Source organism: Bufo bufo, chromosome 3, assembly GCF_905171765.1.
Source record: "Bufo bufo chromosome 3, aBufBuf1.1, whole genome shotgun sequence".
Taxonomy (NCBI): domain Eukaryota; kingdom Metazoa; phylum Chordata; class Amphibia; order Anura; family Bufonidae; genus Bufo; species Bufo bufo.
Genome location: NC_053391.1, coordinates 446,616,216 through 446,636,843, shown reverse-complemented (window position 1 = coordinate 446,636,843; position 20,628 = coordinate 446,616,216). Strand labels below are relative to the sequence as shown.

General features: G+C 41.1%; 1 protein-coding gene across 1 annotated transcript in view; it reads left to right on the top strand.

Annotated features, from left to right (window-relative positions):
- PRRG1 (proline rich and Gla domain 1) overlaps positions 1-18,500 on the top strand; it is a 58,812-nt gene extending 40,312 nt beyond the window's left edge. Inside the window, exons 3-4 of the mRNA XM_040425077.1 lie at positions 8,265-8,425; positions 17,606-18,500. Coding sequence (XP_040281011.1) covers positions 8,265-8,425; positions 17,606-18,115 — 671 coding nt within the window. The 3' untranslated portion in view covers positions 18,116-18,500. The remainder of the gene's footprint in view (positions 1-8,264; positions 8,426-17,605) is intronic.
- Positions 18,501-20,628: the final 2,128 nt, after the last annotated feature.

Here is a 20,628-nt window from a genome sequence, read left to right as displayed (position 1 = left end):
TGTTGGAGATGAGAGGCACATAAGGTGTGATGTTCTGCACTACCGGGAACACAGTGTTCAGAGTAGGAATGTCACACAAGCAGGAGATAAATACCAGGAGTATGGTCATGGGACTGTATGTGAAATTGGCCTACTGCGGCATCTCGGCTACAGATACTATATCAACGACAGCGACTAATCTTACTTCATTTCAATAATTAGCACATGATTTTTCAAGACCAGTTAACTCTATTAAAGGGGTTTCATGGGAGTTCAATACTGATGGCCTATCCTCAGGATAGTTGATCAATTTCTGATTGGTGGGAGTCCTACTCCTGGCATCCCTGCCAGTCAGCTGTTTGAAAATGATGTGGCACTCCAGTGAGCTCTGCAGCCTCTTCCACGGCCAGTGACATCACTTTCATTGGTCATATGGCCTATTTGCATCCCATAAATGAATGGGCCTGGGCTGCAATACCTAGAATAGCTGTAATAAAAAGTACGGCATTGTGCTTGGTACGCTGTGAGTCGCCCGTTTTAAACAGATGATTGGTGTTTTTTTGGTCACTAATGGTGTCTATTTGACAGTGTGTGTCCCCAGTTTCTTCAGAACACCACAATTTTGCAGGAGAAGGCAAAGATTGTTTTCATTCAAGGATTTTGAGATAAATGCAGCTCATGTAAATGTTCAGTTTTCTTAAATTTTCCCTTTGTCGTCTTGTGCTTCTACCTTTTGCGTAGTAACTGTCCAGCACTTATTTTTAGCTGTGGAATTTCCTCTGGTGAGCTCAGGGTGCCGCTGGTGATGAACTTCAGTGCAGTGGAATGCACAATCTGACTGATGTACTGATAACAGGAGCCATTGTCCTTAGGAATTAGTGTCAGCTCTGCGAGGTGAACTTTTCATATGCTCTGCATGTGTCTGCATACTTTTGTATCATCTTTAGCCTTCTTCCACTAGATTTCAGTTAGATCTTGAATGGTTTATCAGAAATTGGAGCAGTAAACTTTCTTTACTATTTTTTTTAGGCTACTTTTAGTCATGCATCAAATAAATCTGGCAGGCTGGAGTTCTCTGGATCCGGCGTTTCTTGATAGTGTCGCCTGCCCGCTGGACCCAGTATATTAGCTGGAATTTGGCTGGACAAATTGCTGCACGCAACAGTTTTTGTCAGGTCAAATCCTAGCTTATAAAGCCTCATTCACTATGTGTTCTCCACGGACAGCACACGTACCCATTCATTTTAATGTGTGTATTCAGACATCAGTGTTTTAGCGCGGTCTGTGGATCCGTGTTTTTAGCACGGATGCATGTTCTATTTTGTGTGTGTTCACGGATCCATCACTCACATTATAGTCTATGGGTCCGTGAAAGCCACGGATGCAACACTGATGTGTTTCACGGATCATTAGGAATAGATGCTTTGAAAAAAATTTAAGCTGTGCAGGGTCAACAGTGTGAAACACAGATGGCACACGGACAGCAAAAAACGGACACACAGACCACACACGGATTCTTCAGACAGCTTCACGGAGGCATCACTGACCACCTTTTCACGGATTTGAGCATGGACATGGAGGTGTGAATGAGGCTTAAGCCAGGGAGCAGCCTGATCCCCACCGCATCACATTATAGTCATTGTGTCCAGCAGGCGTGCGGCGCTATGTAGGATCCAGAGAGCTTCGGCAGGCTGTTCTCTGCCAGAACTAGAGGCACAGCCAAACTGGACTTGGTATTAACCAATAGACCTGACAGAACAACAGATGTGCAGGTCGGGGGACACCTGGGAAATAGTGACCATAAAGTAATAACCTTTTAATTGTCATTCAAAAGAGTGTTTCTTCAGGGAGGAACAAAAATACCAAACTTCAAAAAGCTAAATTTAGCCAACTAAGGGTACTTTCAAACTTGTGTTAAAGTTTTCCGGTATTGAGTTCCGTCCTCTGGGCTCAATACCGGAAAAAAACTGATCAGTTTTATCCTAATGCATTCCGTTCAGTATGCATCAGGATGTCTACAGTTCAGTCCTTTCATGGTATTTGGACAGAGAAAAAACGCAGCATGCGACGGAACTGCCTGCCGGAATCCAGCAACGCAAGTGTGAAAGTACCCTAAGAGAGGCCATAGGCCTAACTAACTGGGACAAAGTCCTCAAAAATAAAAGTACAGCCACAACATGGGATATTTTTAAAAGCATCCTAATATCTAATTGTGAGAGGTACATACCTTATGGGAATAAAAGGTTAAGGATCAAGAAAAAAACAATGTGGATAAATAGAAATATAAAGAAAGCAATAAATGACAAAAAGAAAGCATTTAAATCACTAAAACAGGAGGGTAGCGAGGAAGCACTGAAAAACTAAGGAAAAAATAAAATATGTAAAAAACAAATAAAATCAGCCAAACCGGGAGCTCCTCCTACTGGTAAGTGACAGGTCTGTGCTATAAGAAATGCACCGCACAGACCTTTCACTTACCAGTAGGAGGAGCTCCCGGCCGGTCACAGACATCGCAGCTCGCAGGTAAGTATAATGCTTCTATTTATTGCTAAGTAACCATGGCAGCCAAGACTGCAATAGCGTCTTGGCTGCCATGGTAACCGATCAGAGCCCCAGCGATTTAAACTGGGACTCCGATCGGAACTCTCTGCTGCCCCCAATGATGGGGGGGGGGGGTAATTTTAATTAGGGGGGGGAAGAGGGGAGGCCGCACTGGTCACATTTAATACTGTGAATCCGCACTGGCCACCAATGAATATAGAGGGAGGGGGGCCGCACTGGTCACATTTACTACTGGGGAGGGAGGGAGAGGGGGGTCTGCCACCTGCTGCCTGGCAGCACCTCCCAGGCAGCAGGGGGCAGTCATGTACACAGTTCTCAGTATATTCTAACTTGAAGCGTCCCCATCACCATGGGAACGCCTCTGTGTTAGAATATACTGTCGGATCTGAGTTTAACGCTCTAACTCAAATCCGATGGTATATTCTAAACATAGAGGCGTTCCCATGGTGATGGGGACGCTTCAAGTTAAAAAATATACCATCGGATTGGAGAAAACTCCGATCTGATGGTATATTAATAGGGGACTCCTGACTTTTTACATTGAAAGTCAATGGGGGACGGATCCGTTTGAAATTGCACCATATTGTGTCAACGTCAAACGGATCCGTCCCCATTGACTTGCATTGTAAGTCTGGACGGATCCGTTTGGCTCCGCACGGCCAGGCGGACGCAAAAACGCTGCGTTCGGGTGTCCGCCTGCTGAGCGGAACGGAGGCCAAACGGTGCCAAACTGATGCATTCTGAGCGGATCCGTACAGCCCCAATGCATTCTGAGTGGATGCGGATCCGCTCAGAATGCATCAGTTTGGGGCCGCTTGTGAGAGCCTTCAATCGGAGCTCACAAGCGGAACCCCGAACGCAAGTGTGAAAGTAGCCTAAGTAACTGGCTGAGTGATAGAAAACAGAGGGTGGTTATTAACGGTACACACTCAGATTGGGTCACTGTCACTAGTGGGGTACCTCAGGGGTCAGTATTCGACCCTATTCTCTTCAATATATTTATTAGTGATCTTGTAGAAGGCTTGCACAGTAAGGCCTCATGCACACGACCGTTCCGTTTTTTTGCTGTCTGCAAACCGCGGATCCGCAAAAACGGAAGCGCAGACAAGAATAGGACATGTTATATTTTTTTAACGGGGCCGCGGAACGGAGTGAATGGGTCCGCTTCCGAGCCGCCAAAATGCAAACCCAAACAACGGTCGTGTGCATGAGGCCTAAGACATAATTTTTTTGCAGATGACACTAAACTGTATAAAGTAATTGACACGGAAGAGGACAATATACTGCTACAGATCAATCTATCCAGATCTGAGGCTTGGGCAGAGAAGTGGCAGATGAGGTTTAACACTGACAAATGTAAAGTTATGCACATGGGAAGGAATAATGCAAGTCACCCGTACATACTAAATGGTAAAACACTGGGTAACACTGACATGGAAAAGGACCTAGGAAGTTTAACCGGCAAACTAAGGGTGGGTTCACACTAGCTTTAGGGATTCCGTTATAACCTGGTTATAACGGAGTACCCAGACAGAATGCAAACTGGAAGCCTTTAAATGGAAGGACGGATCCGTTCTTCTGCCCATAGACTTGTATTATGACGGAATGCAAAACGGAAGCCTTTAAAAGGCATTCCGTTTGCTTTCCGTCCTAATAGAAGTCTATTGAAAAGCATAACGGATCTGTCTGGCTCCCGTTATGCAAGACTGAAAACAAAGTCCTGTTGACAGGACTTTGTTTTCCGTCTTGCATAACAGGACCCAGACGGATTTGTTTTGATTCCCATAGTCTTCTAATTGGACGGAAAGCAAACGGAATGCCTTTTAAAGGCTTCCATTTTGCGTTCCGTCATAATACAAGTCTATGGGCAGAAGAACGAATCCGTCCTTCCGTTTTATGGATTTTGTTATTTTCCGTTATAACCATGTTATAACGGAATCCCTAACGCTAGTGTGAACCCACCCTAAGCTGTAGAAACCAGTGTCAGGCAGCTGCTGCTAAGGCTAATAAGATAATGGGTTGCATCAAAAGGGGCATATATGCCCGTGATGAGAACATAGTGCTACCAGAGCAGTCAGACTATGGAACTCTCTGACTGAGGAGGTGGTGATGGTGCGTTCACTAAAAGAGTTCAAGAGGGGCCTGGATGTATTTCCGCAGTGAAATAATATTACAGGATATAGTTACTAGAGAGGGGTCGTTGATCCAGGGAGTTATTCGTATTGCCTGATTGGAGTCGGAAAGGAGTTTTTTTAGTTCTACCTCACAGGTTTTTTTTTTTTTTTCCCTCTGCATCAACTTGCAGGATAACAGGCCAAACTGGATGGACAAATGTCTTTTTTTCGGCCTTATGTACTATGTTACTATGTAACAACCTGCATAATTTCTTTGATGCATGTGTGAAACTAGCCTTACAGTTGTTAGGGTAACATAATCGCTGATATTTCTAACCATTCATTGCTGTGCCTCATTATTTTCTCATGTTTACTGCAAGGGGCTGAAAACTTGCCATGATCTTGTCTTAATAACAGGATAGGTGATCATTGTTTGATTGCTAGGGTCCCTACTGCAGTACCTGCCCCTCCATCAATCACCAGAAAGGGCATCTTGAGACCCTGTTTCTTCCCACTGCACGACTGCAAGGAGTTTGAATAGAGCAGCAGTCAAGCATGCAGCCTGCCTCTCCATTCAGTGTATATGGGGCTGATGGAAACGGCTGAGCACTACACCTTTTTCTTTCTTTCTTTCTTTCTTTCTTTCTTTCTCTCTTTCTTTCTTTTTCTCTTTCTTTCTTTTTCTCTTTCTTTCTTTTTCTTTCTTTCTTTCTTTCTTTCTCTCTTTCTTTCTTTTTCTCTTTCTTTCTTTTTCTCTTTCTTTCTTTTTCTCTTTCTTTTTCTTTCTTTCTTTCTTTCTTTCTCTCTTTCTTTCTTTTTCTCTTTCTTTCTTTTTCTCTTTCTTTCTTTTTCTCTTTCTTTCTTTTTCTCTTTCTTTCTTTTTCTCTTTCTCTTTCTTTCTTTTTCTTTTTCTCTTTCTTTCTTTTTCTCTTTCTTTCTTTTTCTCTTTCTTTCTTTTTCTCTTTCTTTCTTTTTCTCTTTCTTTCTTTTTCTTTTTCTCTTTCTTTCTTTTTCTTTTTCTCTTTCTTTCTCTTTCTTTTTCTCTTTCTTTTTCTCTTTCTTTTTCTCTTTCTTTTTCTCTTTCTTTTTCTCTTTCTTTCTTTTTCTCTTTCTTTCTTTTTCTCTTTCTTTCTTTTTCTCTTTCTTTCTTTTTCTCTTTCTCTTTCTCTCTCTCAAATCCAGTATGATCCAAAGTCAGACATATGTAGTAAAAAAAAAAAAAACTTTCTGTTCTGACGCGTTTCAGGCCTTAGTTGTAGCTATTGGCACTTTACAGCTAGTTTACTCATCTCTTTAAAATCACGTGACTGTATGCTATTTTCTGATTGGTTCCATCTACCTTATATCACAGAAATGATCCAAAGGAAAATGGCGTATCTTCCATTAAAATATTGCAAGCTTTAGTTTTTAAATATTGCAAACTTTTAAAAACGAAGTGTACACATCATTAAATATCTAACATATGGCTACGATTAAGGACACATTGGGTGAGATTTATTATTCCCTTTCCACCTGAAAAGTATCGCAGGTGCGACCTTTTAACTGCAACTTTTTAAAAAATTGTTGCAACTCCCCCTTTTTCACCATTCTTGCCACTTTTCTAAAAGGCAGTATGGTAAGGGTGGGGAAGGGAGCGTGGCCAGCAGCAGTAACAAATTTTTCTTCATTTACAATTATTTTCTGGCGTAAATGAAGCCAGAAATCTACGACTGCTCTGAGCTGGTTGGTCACATCCTCCGTCAGCGCAGGGGATATCAAGACAGGTGTAAAGTACTGTAAAACTGTCTTAGGCTACTTTCACACTCACGTTTGGTGCGGATCCGTCATGGATCTGCACAGACAGATCCGCACCGATAATACAACCGCATGCATCAGTTCAAAACGGATCCGTTTGTATTATCTTTAACATTGACAAAACGGATCTGTCTTGAACACCATTGAAACTCGATGGGGGACGGATCTGTTTTCTATTGTGCCAGATTGCGTTAGTGAAAACAGATCCATCCCCATTTACTTACATTGTGTGTCAGGACGGATCCGTTTGCCTCCGCATCGTCAGGCGGACACCAAAATGCTGCAAGCAGCGTCTTGGTGTCCACCTCCAGAGCGGAATGGAGGCGGAGCGGAGGCAAACTGATGCATTGGAGCCAATACATTCTAATACTGTATGGAGCTCCTGCTCCGTACAGTATAAGAACGAAGTTTTATGCAAATCGACTTCGGAGGTTTCATCCGAAGTCGATTCGCTCATCCCTACTGGGAAGGATTAAGCAGAGCGCGCCCATACAGCTGGGGTGGGGGGGATGAAAAGAACAGGCATACGCTGGGATCTTTCTTCCTAATATCGCTTTCAGCTTCCCCCACCACAGAACCAAGATGTAAAACTTTTCAGGCTGCTCGCCATTTCAAACACATCCTGCCCCTGAAATATTGCATCTCCAATATTTGACCCTGGTATTGTGAAAGCAAAGATTATGAACTTTATTTGATACCAAGATTTGAGCTCTAGTCCCTATATTGTAGCCGAGGCAGTTGTTTAAATCATGATGTATTACCTGCCTCCTTGGCAGTGAATTTTTTATGTCTAGATTTTTATTATTTTAGCACTTGATTTTGCACAGTAGAGCGAGGAATTTGTGTGGTCTCATGACATGTTAATTTTTCATAGATCTGCCGATTAAACAACATGCAAGAATAAAGCCTCATTCACACGTCAGTGATTTCCATCAGTGATTGTGAACCAAACCCAGGATTGGAGCCTTCACAGACATAAGGTCTAATGGAAAGATCTGCTCCTGTTCTGTGTTTAGAGCCGCACCTGGTTTGGGCTCAAAATCACTGATGGAAATAACTGATCAAACACTGACGTTTAAATAAAAGTCGGCAGAGGGGAAAGGAAGCTCATGTTAGGTTTACGGATTATATTAAAGGTGTTTTCCCCTGATTTAGATGCTGATGACCAGGAGCGTACACAGATCTCATAGGATCGCATAGCAAAACGTCCGGTTTCCCAATACTAGTGTGTCAATAACTGAAAGGCAACGCAAAATGCAGTGCCTTAGACTTCTGTAAAAAAGAAATTAAAAAAATAAAATAAAATAATCTCCCTCCTTGGAAAAAAGTGGAACGTTCATTCCGACCACCATCAGTCAGCACCCCCATCAATCAGCTGTTTTGGGCAGGCGCCGGCAAATGTACAGTGGATAAAGCCAAGAGCAGAAGGCTCCATCCACTATGTAATGGCCATGCTGGAGTATTGCAGCGCAGCTCCCATTCAAGTCAGTATGTGCTGAGCTCCAGTATGCCAGCGCTGGAAACAACACAGTCGGTGGAGCCTTCTGCCTCTGTCCACTGTATAGTTTCTGGTGGAGTAGCCAAGTGTGAAACCCCCACCGATCTGATATTGATGACAGAGGATTTGTAAAGACAATCTAGGCAAGCAGAATGAGGAGCTTCCTTGACTACTTGAAACAAGGGGGGGGGGGGGGGGTATATGATAAAAAGGCAGTGAAATGTTTATATTATATGTTAATGAAACGGGAGCATTGTACAATTTTCTGGGATATTTTTAACTCCATAGTTGTGAAATAACTTTTATTTTTGTTTTAGTGTTCCTGTCTGAAGATAAAGCAAACTCAATTTTAAAGCGTTTTCCTAGAGCAAACAGTTTCTTAGAGGAGATAAAGCAAGGAAACATCGAGAGGGAATGCAGAGAGGAATTATGCAGCTATGAAGAGGCAAGAGAAGCATTTGAGAACGATGAGCGGACCGTAAGTACAATACTAAGGATTTTGACTTCTGTACTCCCTGTCTTGAAGCTGATGCCCATAGGTACTATACAATATTGTAAATGGATTGCCCCCTAAAGACAAGCCCTGTCCATTCTCCCTGTTAGGGAATACAAATGTTATAGGAGTACCCAGATTACCCACCGGCCCGTCAGTATACTTGTGGTGCCATTCTTATTAAGGAAACTTAAAAAATGTAAACGCAAAACAAGCGCTTTTAGGGTGGTTTCACAATACCGCTTAAAAAGAACTCTTTCTTTTTTTGGGAGAAAAATATGCAGTGACCAGATGTTACTTGTTGGCCAATAGAAAATTATAAAACGCCATACAAATCCCGTCATTTTCTGTCCTTTGACATGGGATTTTTACAAACCAAGAAAAAAATCACAAAAATGTACTGAGGCAGCATCATAACTCTATTCTTAATTACTTTTTTTTTTTTGCAGAGTAATCCGTATGGCATATTCACTGTTTATTACTATGCCCAATCCTAGTTTTTTCGCTGCTAGGTATGGCACCTAGCAGGGTAGAAACGAACCCCAAGGGGTCATGCTTCTAACTGTCTGTAAGTGGCTTATCCAAAGACACAAAAGGTTTATTAATGTACTTTTGATTGTTTGTTTTTTGGTGTACATATATTGAAAAATGATATTTGCGGCAACTGTTTCCAACAAATCTGAATGTGTGGGGCTTCAGATTCCTGCTGAGCAAAATGAATCGACAAAATGTGGAACTACATACCTAACTTCTGACCTGGTGCTGTGGAACTATACAAGGCCCTGCCTGGCATTGTTTTTCCCGATGTCGGAGACTGGTATACCATTCTCAGTTTTTCCATGTTATATTGTTGCATCACATTACCTCATTCGTGACATATAATACTTATTCCTAAAGGAAATAAATGTTAAAAAAAATTCTGAAAGAAACAGTTGTAAGGAAATATCCTAATGGTGCACCATATTTTAATTACTCATTTACAACTTGTGAACATGAATGCCAATGAGCATTCTGGTTGTGGCAAATACATTTCTTTGTATAATAAAAAGGTATACAATTTCCAGTATACTTTTGTATCAATCTCTCACATTGTAAATATTTTAGGTTCAGTAGGATCCTCCATTCTTAACTTCCAGTGGATAAAAATCTGTCCTGATCATGTGATGGACACACATGCTTGGCTCATTACAAATCACATCACATCACTAATAGAAATACAAAAGGGGTGCACATGTACCCCTAGAGGTAAGTGACGCTATTCATACCATCTGCACGATCTGAGGGTCCATGCCTAGAAACTGAGTATGTTTCACAGAAAATGGACCTGGAGACACAGCTAGAATAAGCCATAAAGACCAAAAGAAAGATCAAATCTGTTTCAAATACCTCAAGCTGAAAATTCAGCTTTGTATTGAAGTGCACACCCATTGGTTAAAAAAAAAACCACACCCAAAACCGCAGGAAAAAACAAATGTATTTCCGCGCTGAAAAAAAAACTTTTTATTTTTTATTTTTTTTAAAGCATGTTTTTCAAAATCAGTTGTGTGAACCTCCCCCACCCCATTGGGTTACAGCAGTACATAGGGGCTTGCCTCCTACGGAAGCTCATGAGATCCAGCCCCCAGTCAATGCATTACAATACACAATGCATTGTAGAGAAGGATCAGACCCCCAAAAGTTGAAGTCCAATAGTGGGACAAAAAATAAAAAGTAATAAAAGGTGAAAAAGTGTTTTTACATAATAAAAACTGAAAGTTTCAAGTAAAAAAACAAAACAAAAACACACCTTTTGCATAATAAAGATATAAAAAATTTTAAAAAATTTTTAAAAAAAGACAACACAGACATATTGGGCATTGCCACATATGATCCACCCCGTCAGGTGAACGCTGTAAAGAAAAAAAAAGTCAGTTTCCGCACACTTTTTTGTCTCGCAAAGTGTAATCCAAACGATCAAAAGGCGTATGTACCCCAAAATGGTACCAAGCTGTCATCTCATCGCACAAAAAACAAGCCCCTCAAATTTCTTTATTTCTTTACAAAAATGCATTATGTAAAACGTAAAAAAATAAAAATAAATTATATCTAATATAATATATATATATATATATATATATATATAGCCGACGGCAGGAACAGCGGGAGTAGCACTGGAGGAGAGGAGCGGCCGCATCCGGAGCAGGAGAGGTAAGTGGATTTTTTTTATTTTATCTGACATGCAGCTGCTGGGGGCTGATGAGAGGCATTGGGCTCTTATCTGAGGTCTGATTGGGGGTCATTCACATTGGGGTCTGATCTGAGGTCTTATTAACATTAGGGGTCTGATTGGGGCTGTCAGCTGAGGTCTGATTAACATTTGGAGTCTGATTGGTGGTCTAACCTGAGGTCTAATGAAAAATATTTTTTATTATTGTCCTCCTCTAAAACCCTACGGGCTAGTGCATCGTATAGGGCGAAAAATACAGTCCGGTAGATTTCAGTCTGTCTTGCTTTGTGCGCCTGCTCCAAAATTATGAAATGGCACGCCTTTAATATACGTTATATATTTTATTATATAGATGAGTGGTTGGCTCACACCTAGTGGCTATGACGGGTGCTACGAACTCGACTTGGGTGCCGACCCAAAAAAGGCAATAGGAACAGAAAAAGGTAGTGAGCACTCACAACACTCGGACCACAGGATATCAGGATCAATAGAATATTTATTAGGACCTGTTAAATCCAATCACATACATATAAAATCACTGCAAATACCTATAAAATAAAAATAATTGGTACCAATAAATATACTGACAAGGGGTGGAAAAATTCAGTATTAATATCACAATTCTTAAAACAGTTAATAACTGCAAACAATCATATATGGAACACTTAAATTACTAAAATCCACTCCTGGTACTTGTAGTACCATAAACTAAGTCAGAAAGTGTCCAAAAAATGAAAAAAGGCCACCTGTAGACCTTATGTTACCGCAAACCGCTTATCAGGTAGCCGTATCCAATAGGTGCCTTCAGCGGATCATTTGCAAATAGTCTATGTAATGTATTTGATGTCCTATAGAACACTCTGTAATTGTTTGTAGATGACAATGCGGCCGCTCAGAGCAATATATTAGAGCTACTTATATGTCCAACTCGGAAGTAAAGGTTCCTACCTGGTTCCTGATATTCACTCCCGCTATCGCGTCTCAGAGTCCTCCACGAGAGGCGAGCTGCTTCGGCGTCTCGCGTCAGCTGTCTCGCACTGATGACGTCACACTATCGCGGGATTAGACAGGCAATGGTGGTACCTTGATCGTAGTATCCGTAGTTGTATGCTAGAGCGGTCCTTGTAACTGCAAAGATCTTTCTCCTTTTTGAATTGTTATCGCATGGCCATGCAATGGAGATCCAAAATATTAGGTGGGCGCTTCTCTTCTTAACACCAGACGCGTTTCGGGGTGTCTACACCCCTTCCTCAGTGGTTGAAGCGCCACTCATACCTCTCCACCTTTTATAGTCCATTAGGTGAACCAAAAACTCCGGATCCTGGATTTATTTTTGTACAATTTCACCATTGCGGTTATAATGCGGTTTAGTTGCGGTTTTTCAACTCGATTGCGTTTTTTCTAATAATACAACTAGCATATTACAGGATTGTGCTGTTCTGATGGGGAGATTAGGTCTTCAGGGCTCGGATGTACTTCCGAGTTGGACATATGAGTAGCTCTAATATATTGCTCTGAACGGCCGCATTGTCATCTACAAACAATTACGGAGTGTTCTATAGGACATCAAATACATTACATAGACTATTTGCAAATGATCCGCTGAAGGCACCTATTGGATACGGCTACCTGATAAGCGGTTTGCTGTAACATAAGGTCTACAGGTGGCCTTTTTTAATTTTTTGGACACTTTCTGACTTAGTTTATGGTACTACAAGTACCAGGAGTGGATTTTAGTAATTTAAGTGTTCCATATATGATTGTTTGCAGTTATTAACTGTTTTAAGAATTGTGATATTAATGCTGAATTTTTCCACCCCTTGTCAGTATATTTATTGGTACCAATTATTTTTATTTTATTTTCTAGGTATTTGCAGTGATTTTATATGTATGTGATTGGATTTAACAGGTCCTAATAAATATTCTATTGATCCTGATATCCTGTGGTCCGAGTGTTGAGTGCTCACTCCCTTTTTCTGTTCCTATTTTATTATATACCGTATTTTTCGACCCATAAGACCAAAGTGGGGAAAAAATGCCCCTGCGTCTTATGGGGTGAATACTTATGGGGTGAACATTAGTACCGGAGGACCAGGAAGCAGTGAAGGCTCTGTACTCACCGCTTCCTGGTCGTCGGCTGCGCACAGCGTGAGGGCGCTCTGTGACCTCACGCTGTGCGCACCGGTTTACAGCACAGCCGACGGAGGAGGAAGACAGAGCGCAGGCAGTGAGGAGAGGCCGCGTTCAGGAGCAGGAGGTAAGTGGTTTATTTATTTTGTGATCTGAGACTGGGGGCTGCTGAAACATGGCTGGGGGCTGATCAAACATGGCTAGGGGCAAAGAAATATGGCTGGGGATTATGAGATATAGCAGGGGGATGATATGAGGCATAGGGTCTCATCTGAAGTCTGAATGGGGGGGTCTTATTAACATTGGAGTCTAATCTGAGGTGTGATTGAGGGTCTTATTAACATTGGGGGTCTGATTGGGGCCGTGAACTGACATCTGATCTGAGGTCTAGTGAAAAATATTTTTTTCTTATTGTCCTCCTCTAAAACCTATAAGCCAGAGCCAGTGCATCTTATATTGGCGAAAAATATGGCATTTATTTATGCATATATTATTGACGTGAGTGCAATGTGGTTTACACCTATGTGTTAAAGTACACCAGGGGGTTGCCTTGCATGGAGTTGAAACTTTTGCAAAAGTCACACATAGTAAATGTGCCATAATCCAGGTCTAAGCTCACGTTTAGCCCATAAACATAGACCACTTTGAATAGTTGTGAAGCTCACCAAATGTCACAACAAAAGGTCACAATCGCCATGACTTGCGACTTTTTAAGCCTCGAAAAAGACATACAGTACAGACTAAAAGTTTGGACACACCTTCTCATTCAAAGAGTTTTCTTTATTTTCATGACTATGAAAATTGTAGATTCACACTGAAGGCATTAAAACTATGAATTAACACATGTGGAATTATATACATAACAAACAAGTGTGAAACAACTGAAAATATGTCATATTCTAGGTTCTTCAAAGTAGCCACCTTTTGCTTTGATTACTGCTTTGCACACTCTTGGCATTCTCTTGATGCCAAGAGTGTGCAAAGCAGTAATCAAAGCAAAAGGTGGCTACTTTGAAGAACCTAGAATATGACATATTTTCAGTTGTTTCACACTTGTTTGTTATGTATATAATTCCACATGTGTTAATTCATAATTGTGATGCCTTCATAGTCATGAAAATAAAGAAAACTCTTTGAATGAGAATGTGTGTCCAAACTTTTGGTCTGTACTGTATATGATTTGGCAAATGTCTCCCAAAGCCTGTAAAACAGTGGCACGACTGTTGTTGTTTTTCCCCAATTCCACCCCATTCATATTTTTTACAGCTTCCCAATACAACATGGAATATTAAAAACTAATAATACCAAATTGAGTAATTATGGGAAAGGGGGAGAAGGCCTTGGTAAGAGGTGACCAAGAAAAACCCAATGGTCTCTCTGGCTCAGCTCCAGAGATCCTGTGTGCAGATCAGAGAAACCGTCCAGAAGGTCAACCATCACTGCAGCATTCCACCAATATGGGCTTTATGGCAGAGTGGCTAGAAAGAAGCCTCTCCTCAGTAAAAGATACATGAAAGTTTGCAAAAAAGCATCTAAAGGACTCTGACTGTGAGAAAAGAGATTCTCTGGTGAAAACCAAAATATAACTTTTTAGCTTAAATTCTAAGCATCATGTTTGGAGGAAACTGCACTGCCCAATACCATCCCTACATTGAAGCATAGTAATGGTAGCATCATGCTGTGGTGGTGGTGGTTTTCGGCAACTGGAACAAGGAGCCTGGTCAGAGTTGGGGGAAAGCCGAATTGAGCAAAGTACAGCGATATTCTTAACGAAAACCTGATCCAGTGTGCTCTGGACTAAATAAAGGTTCACCTTCCAACAAGACAATGATCCTAAGCACATAGCCAAGACAACACAGGAGTGGCCTAGGGACAACTCTGTGAATGTCCTTGAGTGGCCCAGCCAGAGCCCTGACTTGAGCCCAATCAAACATCTCTGGAGAGACCTGAAAATAGCTATCCATCGACGTTCCCCATCCAACCTGACAGAGCTTGAGAGATTCTGTGAGAAGAATGGCAAAAATTGTCAGATCCAGGTATGCTGCTAGTATTCTGCTGATAGATCATTGAATTTGGCATTACTCACAGGTAGAGGTGATAGCTCCTAGAGAGATGTAAAAGTTATTAAATTTGAGGGTCTGTAAAGCGAGATTTTTAATTGATTCTTCCCCTTTAACTTCATGAAGTTATATAGTGATGTGTATACCTGGCCACATTTCTGCAGTATAAGATAACTGTGCATGCGTACTGACCTTTAAGTGGAGCTAGGAGGAGCCAGGGGAGTAAAAAACACTTAGTTTTTGAACAGAGAGCACAGCTCCATTGAAGACATCATCAGGGTAAGATGTCTTTCTACCATCACCTCTCTTTGTATCATATGGGCATTTGCTGAGTACCATGTTGGGTGCTGGTCAATAGGGGCTTGCTCATTTGTCCACATGACTATGACTGTTACTTTACTTAATCTTTGTTTATCTTTGTATATATATTTTCATAGTTTAGTAAACTCTTTATGTACCTAAGGCTACTTTCACACTAGCGTTAAAGTTTTCCGGTATTGAGTTCCGTCATAGGTGCTCAATACCAGAAAAAAAACTCATCAGTTTGGTCCTAATGCATTCTGAATGGAAAGCAATCCGTTCAGTATGCATCAGGATGTCTTCCGTTCCATTCCTTTTACGGTATTTGGCCGGAGAAAATACCGCAGCATGCTGTGGTATTTTCTCCGGCCAAAATTCCGGAACACTTGCCGGATTGCCGGATCTGGCATTCCATATCCGTTTGCATGCGGATCTCCGGATCCGGCAGGCAGTTCCTTCAACGGAACTGCCTGCCGGATTCTTCTAACGCTAGTGTGAATGTACCCTAAGTCCTGGTAAATCTATTTTTTCCCGAACTTCTGATCTCATGATAATTCAGGGTCCACTTACTTTAACTCTCTGCACTGTGAATGTGTACTTGGTATGGTCAATAAAAGACATGAACGGTGCAAACCGTGTATTAGGCTGCTTTCATACAGTCAGTGTTAGTTCAGTGATTGTGTAAACTCTACTCCTGGTTTTGGCTCACAGAGATAAATAAGGTATAATGGAAAGATTTCCACCTGTTCTGGGTTTTTGACCCACAAATGGTTTTGGCTCGAAATCACTGATAGAAATCACTGATAAAGCCAGTGTTTCCATTAGAGGAGCAGAACAATGAAAATAACGGAAATTCTGGATACGGCACAATAATGACTTGAATAAAGCCAAACAAATCCCATTGACTATAATGGGGTGCATTTGTTTTTTGTTTGGAAGCCTGCTTTTTTAGTGGAGAAAAAAAGTTCTCCATGCAGGCCTTTTTTTATTTAATTTTTTTTTTTTACTTTTTTCTCCACTGTTCCTGATGAGTCTGCAATAGAGGCTCCAAACAGAGCCTCCTGTGCAGATATGAACATCTGTTCGACTATATCAGTTAGATCACATAATTAGTAATCAATGCAAGAATCCAGGTAACTACAAAGGGTTCACTCACCTTTTCTTGAGGTTTTATGCAAAAATCAGCAGCACAGCTAGCTATGTGAAGGATTTACACAGACTTTACAGAGCCAATGGGAAAGTTTTTATTATTAAATGAAGACTAAGGGCTCTTTCACACCTGCGTTACTGTCTTCCGGCATAGAGTTCCGTCGGGGCTCTGTGCCGGAAGAATCCTGATCAGGATTATCCTAATGCATTCTGAATGGAGAGAAATCCGTTCAGGATGCATCAGGATGTCTTCAGTTCCGGAACGGAACGTTTTTTGGCCGGAGAAAATACCGCAGCATGCTGCGCTTTTTGCTCCGGCCAAAAATCCGGAACACTTGCCGCAAGGCCGGATCCGGAATTAATGCCCATTGGAAGGCATTGATCCGGATCCGGCCTTAAGCTAAACGTCGTTTCGGCGCATTGCCGGAGCCGACATTTAGCTTTTTCTGAATGGTTACCATGGCTGCCGGGACGCTAAAGTCCTGGCAGCCATGGTAAAGTGCAGTGGGGAGCGGGGGAGCAGTATACTTACCGTCCGTGCGGCTCCCCGGGCGCTCCAGAGTGACGTCAGGGCGCCCCAAGCGCATGGATCATGTGATCGCATTAGACACGTCATCCATGCGCATGGGGCGCTCTGACGTCATTCTGGAGCGCCCCGGGGAGCCGCGCGGACTGTAAGTATACCGCTCCCCCGCTCCCCGCTCCTACTATGGCAACCAGGACTTTAATAGCATCCTGGGTGCCATAGTAACACTGAAAGCATTTGGAAGACGGTTCCGTCTTCAAATGCTTTCAGTACACTTGCGTTTTTCCGGATCCGGCGGGCACCTCCGGCAATGGAAGTGCATGCCGGATCGCAACAACGCAAGTGTGAAAGAGGCCTAAGTTGCATTTAGGAAGCAAATGTACAATAAATGGTGCAAAGATGTAAACGCAAGCCACAATGCTAAATCTGAACTGTGTTCAGGACACTGAATCTCGTCTGCCACTATTCAGTTTATTAATATGGAAACTTCTCACTGTAGATGTCACTTGTAATGTTACTACAACCTACAACTTGATATTAATGTATGAAGTAACAAGTTTTTCATAACTACTCATGTTTAATCTTTTATCAATTTATCTTGACTGTTCTTTAAAGAGGACCTGTAACCTCTCCTGACATGTCTGTTTTAGTAACTACTTGCATTCCCATGTAATACCAATTCTGGAGCAAATAGTTACTACAGCAGACATGTCTAGAGAGTTGACAGGTCCTCTTTAAATCCAGTTTACGTATTGTCAAATATTTTTACTATAATACCTTTTTTTTCTTTCTAGAAAGAGTTTTGGAAAGAATATACAAGTGGACATGAGGACTCAAGCACAGACAGCAGTTGGTATCCATTCTACCTTGCCTTCCCCATGATCACAGTATTTTTCATTGTCCTTTTGGTGCTGCTATTGCTGTGGAGGTGCGTTTTCAAAAAGAAGGCGCGACGTCGGACTGCTTATGCACCCAGAGGAGTGAGAGAAGATACTACAGAGGCAGGAACTGATCATGGCATGGACAGCCAGCAGCATTCCAATGTACTCTGTACCGTGGAGGAAGCATTTAATAGGGCTGGGCAACCTCATGGATTTATCGATTATGATGTGCGTTCAGATACATTATCAGCTGGATTTTCAAACTGTGATCCTCCCCCCTCTTATGAGGAAGCAACTGGAGAGAGAGGGGTCAGAGTGAGTGAGCCACAACAGAACCCAACAGAGCCTCCTCCACAATATGAAGAAATAGCCATATGTGCCTCTGTAGTCTCAGTACCTCATGAGGTCTCCAGTGTCAAGTAACATTGATATAAATTACCACACATACTGTTTCAAATTTTTTAAATTGCAGATGAAGAATTTCTAAGCACAGTATTATTTGCATTTGTACAAGATTGGACTTTTGTGACTAACTTTTAGAGGACACGAGCATACATGAGAAGTGTCAAAAATGACTTTGAACACTTTCTAAGGAATTGTGTCTATACTGGTAATGGAAAATGCTGTTGGACTGTTCTCTATGGCCATTAAACTAAGCTAACTATAATCTGTATATTATATGATGCTCTCTTACATTTTTATTTTATTTTTTGCAATAATTCTGTCCCTTGTGGATGATACTGGTATAGCAAGTTAACCACTAGTAACCTCTCAGTGCATTTTTATTTTTGAATAAAGTTACTTTTTTACTTTACATTTGTGCCTAACTTTTGTGTATTATTTAAAATTTTTATGTATTTTTATGAAATGCTCAGGTCACATTTATGCCTGCAAATTACACATTGTTTTATATGTTAAGTAAATTTAAGGCTAATTTTGTTACATTTGGATGCCTATTTTGGATTCTTTTTGAGAATGAGGTAGTTTAAAGTTCATTTAGAAAAGACAGACCTTTTTATTTTACTTTTTGCTTTAAGAAGAAAAATAATTTTATGATTACTTACAAGAAGTAATCTTCTGCAAATGTTGTGCTATTCTGTCAAGTTAATATAACCTGCAACTCAAATGCTTTTATATATCTGTCTCTGCAAAACCTTGAAATTAGTTCTCATAGTTATCACCAAGTTTTCCAAAATAATTCTCTACCGTTGACTAATTAGGTATTCGATTAAGGCTGGTGCTACATGGGGATCTTAGCCATCGCACAACCAAAGATTGCTGTGTAGATGTAGAGCCACTGAACTGAGTGGGGTCGCAGCATGATTCCCAAGTTGCCATGAACCCAGTATCGAAAAAATATCCAACATTTTTAGTTTTTTTGCAACAGCTATTTTATTATCCAACAGCCATTTTTTTTTTTTTTTACAATTCTAGGGTCTTAGTCATAGCAACTTGCAAGTTATGCTGTGACCCCATTCAGTTTACTGTCTGCACTGCTACACAGTGATCTTTGATCATACGATAGTTTTTGTGGCCAAAATCGCCAAGTAGCTCCAGCATTAAAGAAAAACATTACCCCTGTTAAATTAAAGACTTTAATAACCTTAAAACCAGGATTCGCACAGTATAAAATACCCTCTTCATTTCAGTTGGGAAGTGACACTGCAGATATTTCCATTAGAATGGCTTCATATAATACTACATTTTTCCTGCTGAAGGCAAAATGTGAAGTGGATGATAACCCTCCCTTAGAAAATAGGATTTATCAGCTGCTTTCATATTAAGGGCTCACGATTGACCTGGGAAACATGATCTGTGTATCTGCTGGATATCCTGGGCCAACCGTGGCTTCCCTGAACTGAAGTGACTGTATCATAGGCCTTTACTCACAGTTAAGTACAGGAGATCTGCGATCAGATTGGAACTGACCTGCATTATAAAACACTGATACAATCACTTCTGTTCAGAGGAGCTGAGGTCCGCCTGGGAGATCCAGCAGCCACACGGACCTGGCTTCTTGGGATGATCACGGTTGGGTGCATGAGCCCTCAAAGTGGTTGTCTGTAATGAGTTTGGGTATTTACATGGTTTTGAATATGTCTATGTATGATTGTTTCTAGGGATTAGCGAAGTGAGCTTTGGATCCTAGATCCGAAGTCGCTTTGCTCAAAACTATGGTGTAATGCTGTATGGAGATCAGTCTCTGTACAGTATTACAACGTACGGCCTCCGACAAGGCGAAGTCAGTTATTACCGTACCTTTTGGTATTTGATTTTTAAACTGAAAAAAAAAAAAAAAAAAAAATTTAAAACTTGTGTCCGAACTTGTATCCCTTTTTTGGTATTTGATTTTTAAACTGAAAAAAAAATAAATACATTTTAAAACTTGTATCCGAACTCGGCTTTGGTTCTGACTGGTACCTCAGAACTGAAGCCGAGTTCGGATCTAAGTTAAAAAATAAAAATAAAATTCTGTTTAAAAATCAAATACTGAAGTTATTCACACTTCGGGAATAACTGACTTCGCCTTGTTCCTTGTTGGAGCCCGTACATTTTAATGCTGTATGGAGATGGATCTCTGTACAGTATTAATTTAGAAGTTTTTGAGCCAAGCAAGTTCGCTCATCCCTAATTGTACTTAGGTTGGTCTTCCCTACAGTAGTCCTCTTTCTTTCACTACTTAAATTAGGGGTGGACAACTTTTTCTTGTCTGAGAGCAACATTGTCAGATTGAACCTTTCCCAGGGAATGCCACAACAACACTTATTACCAACTGAGACATTTATGGCATCTGAAAAGTGTATGCCATGAATGCCTCCCCAGCTTGCACTATGGAAAGAGTCTCTCCATTGTACTTTGTGAGTTGATGAAACAGGTGAGTTTTACTACTGCCAGGCATAAACTACCAAGAAGATAGCTGATCGTACATATGGTCA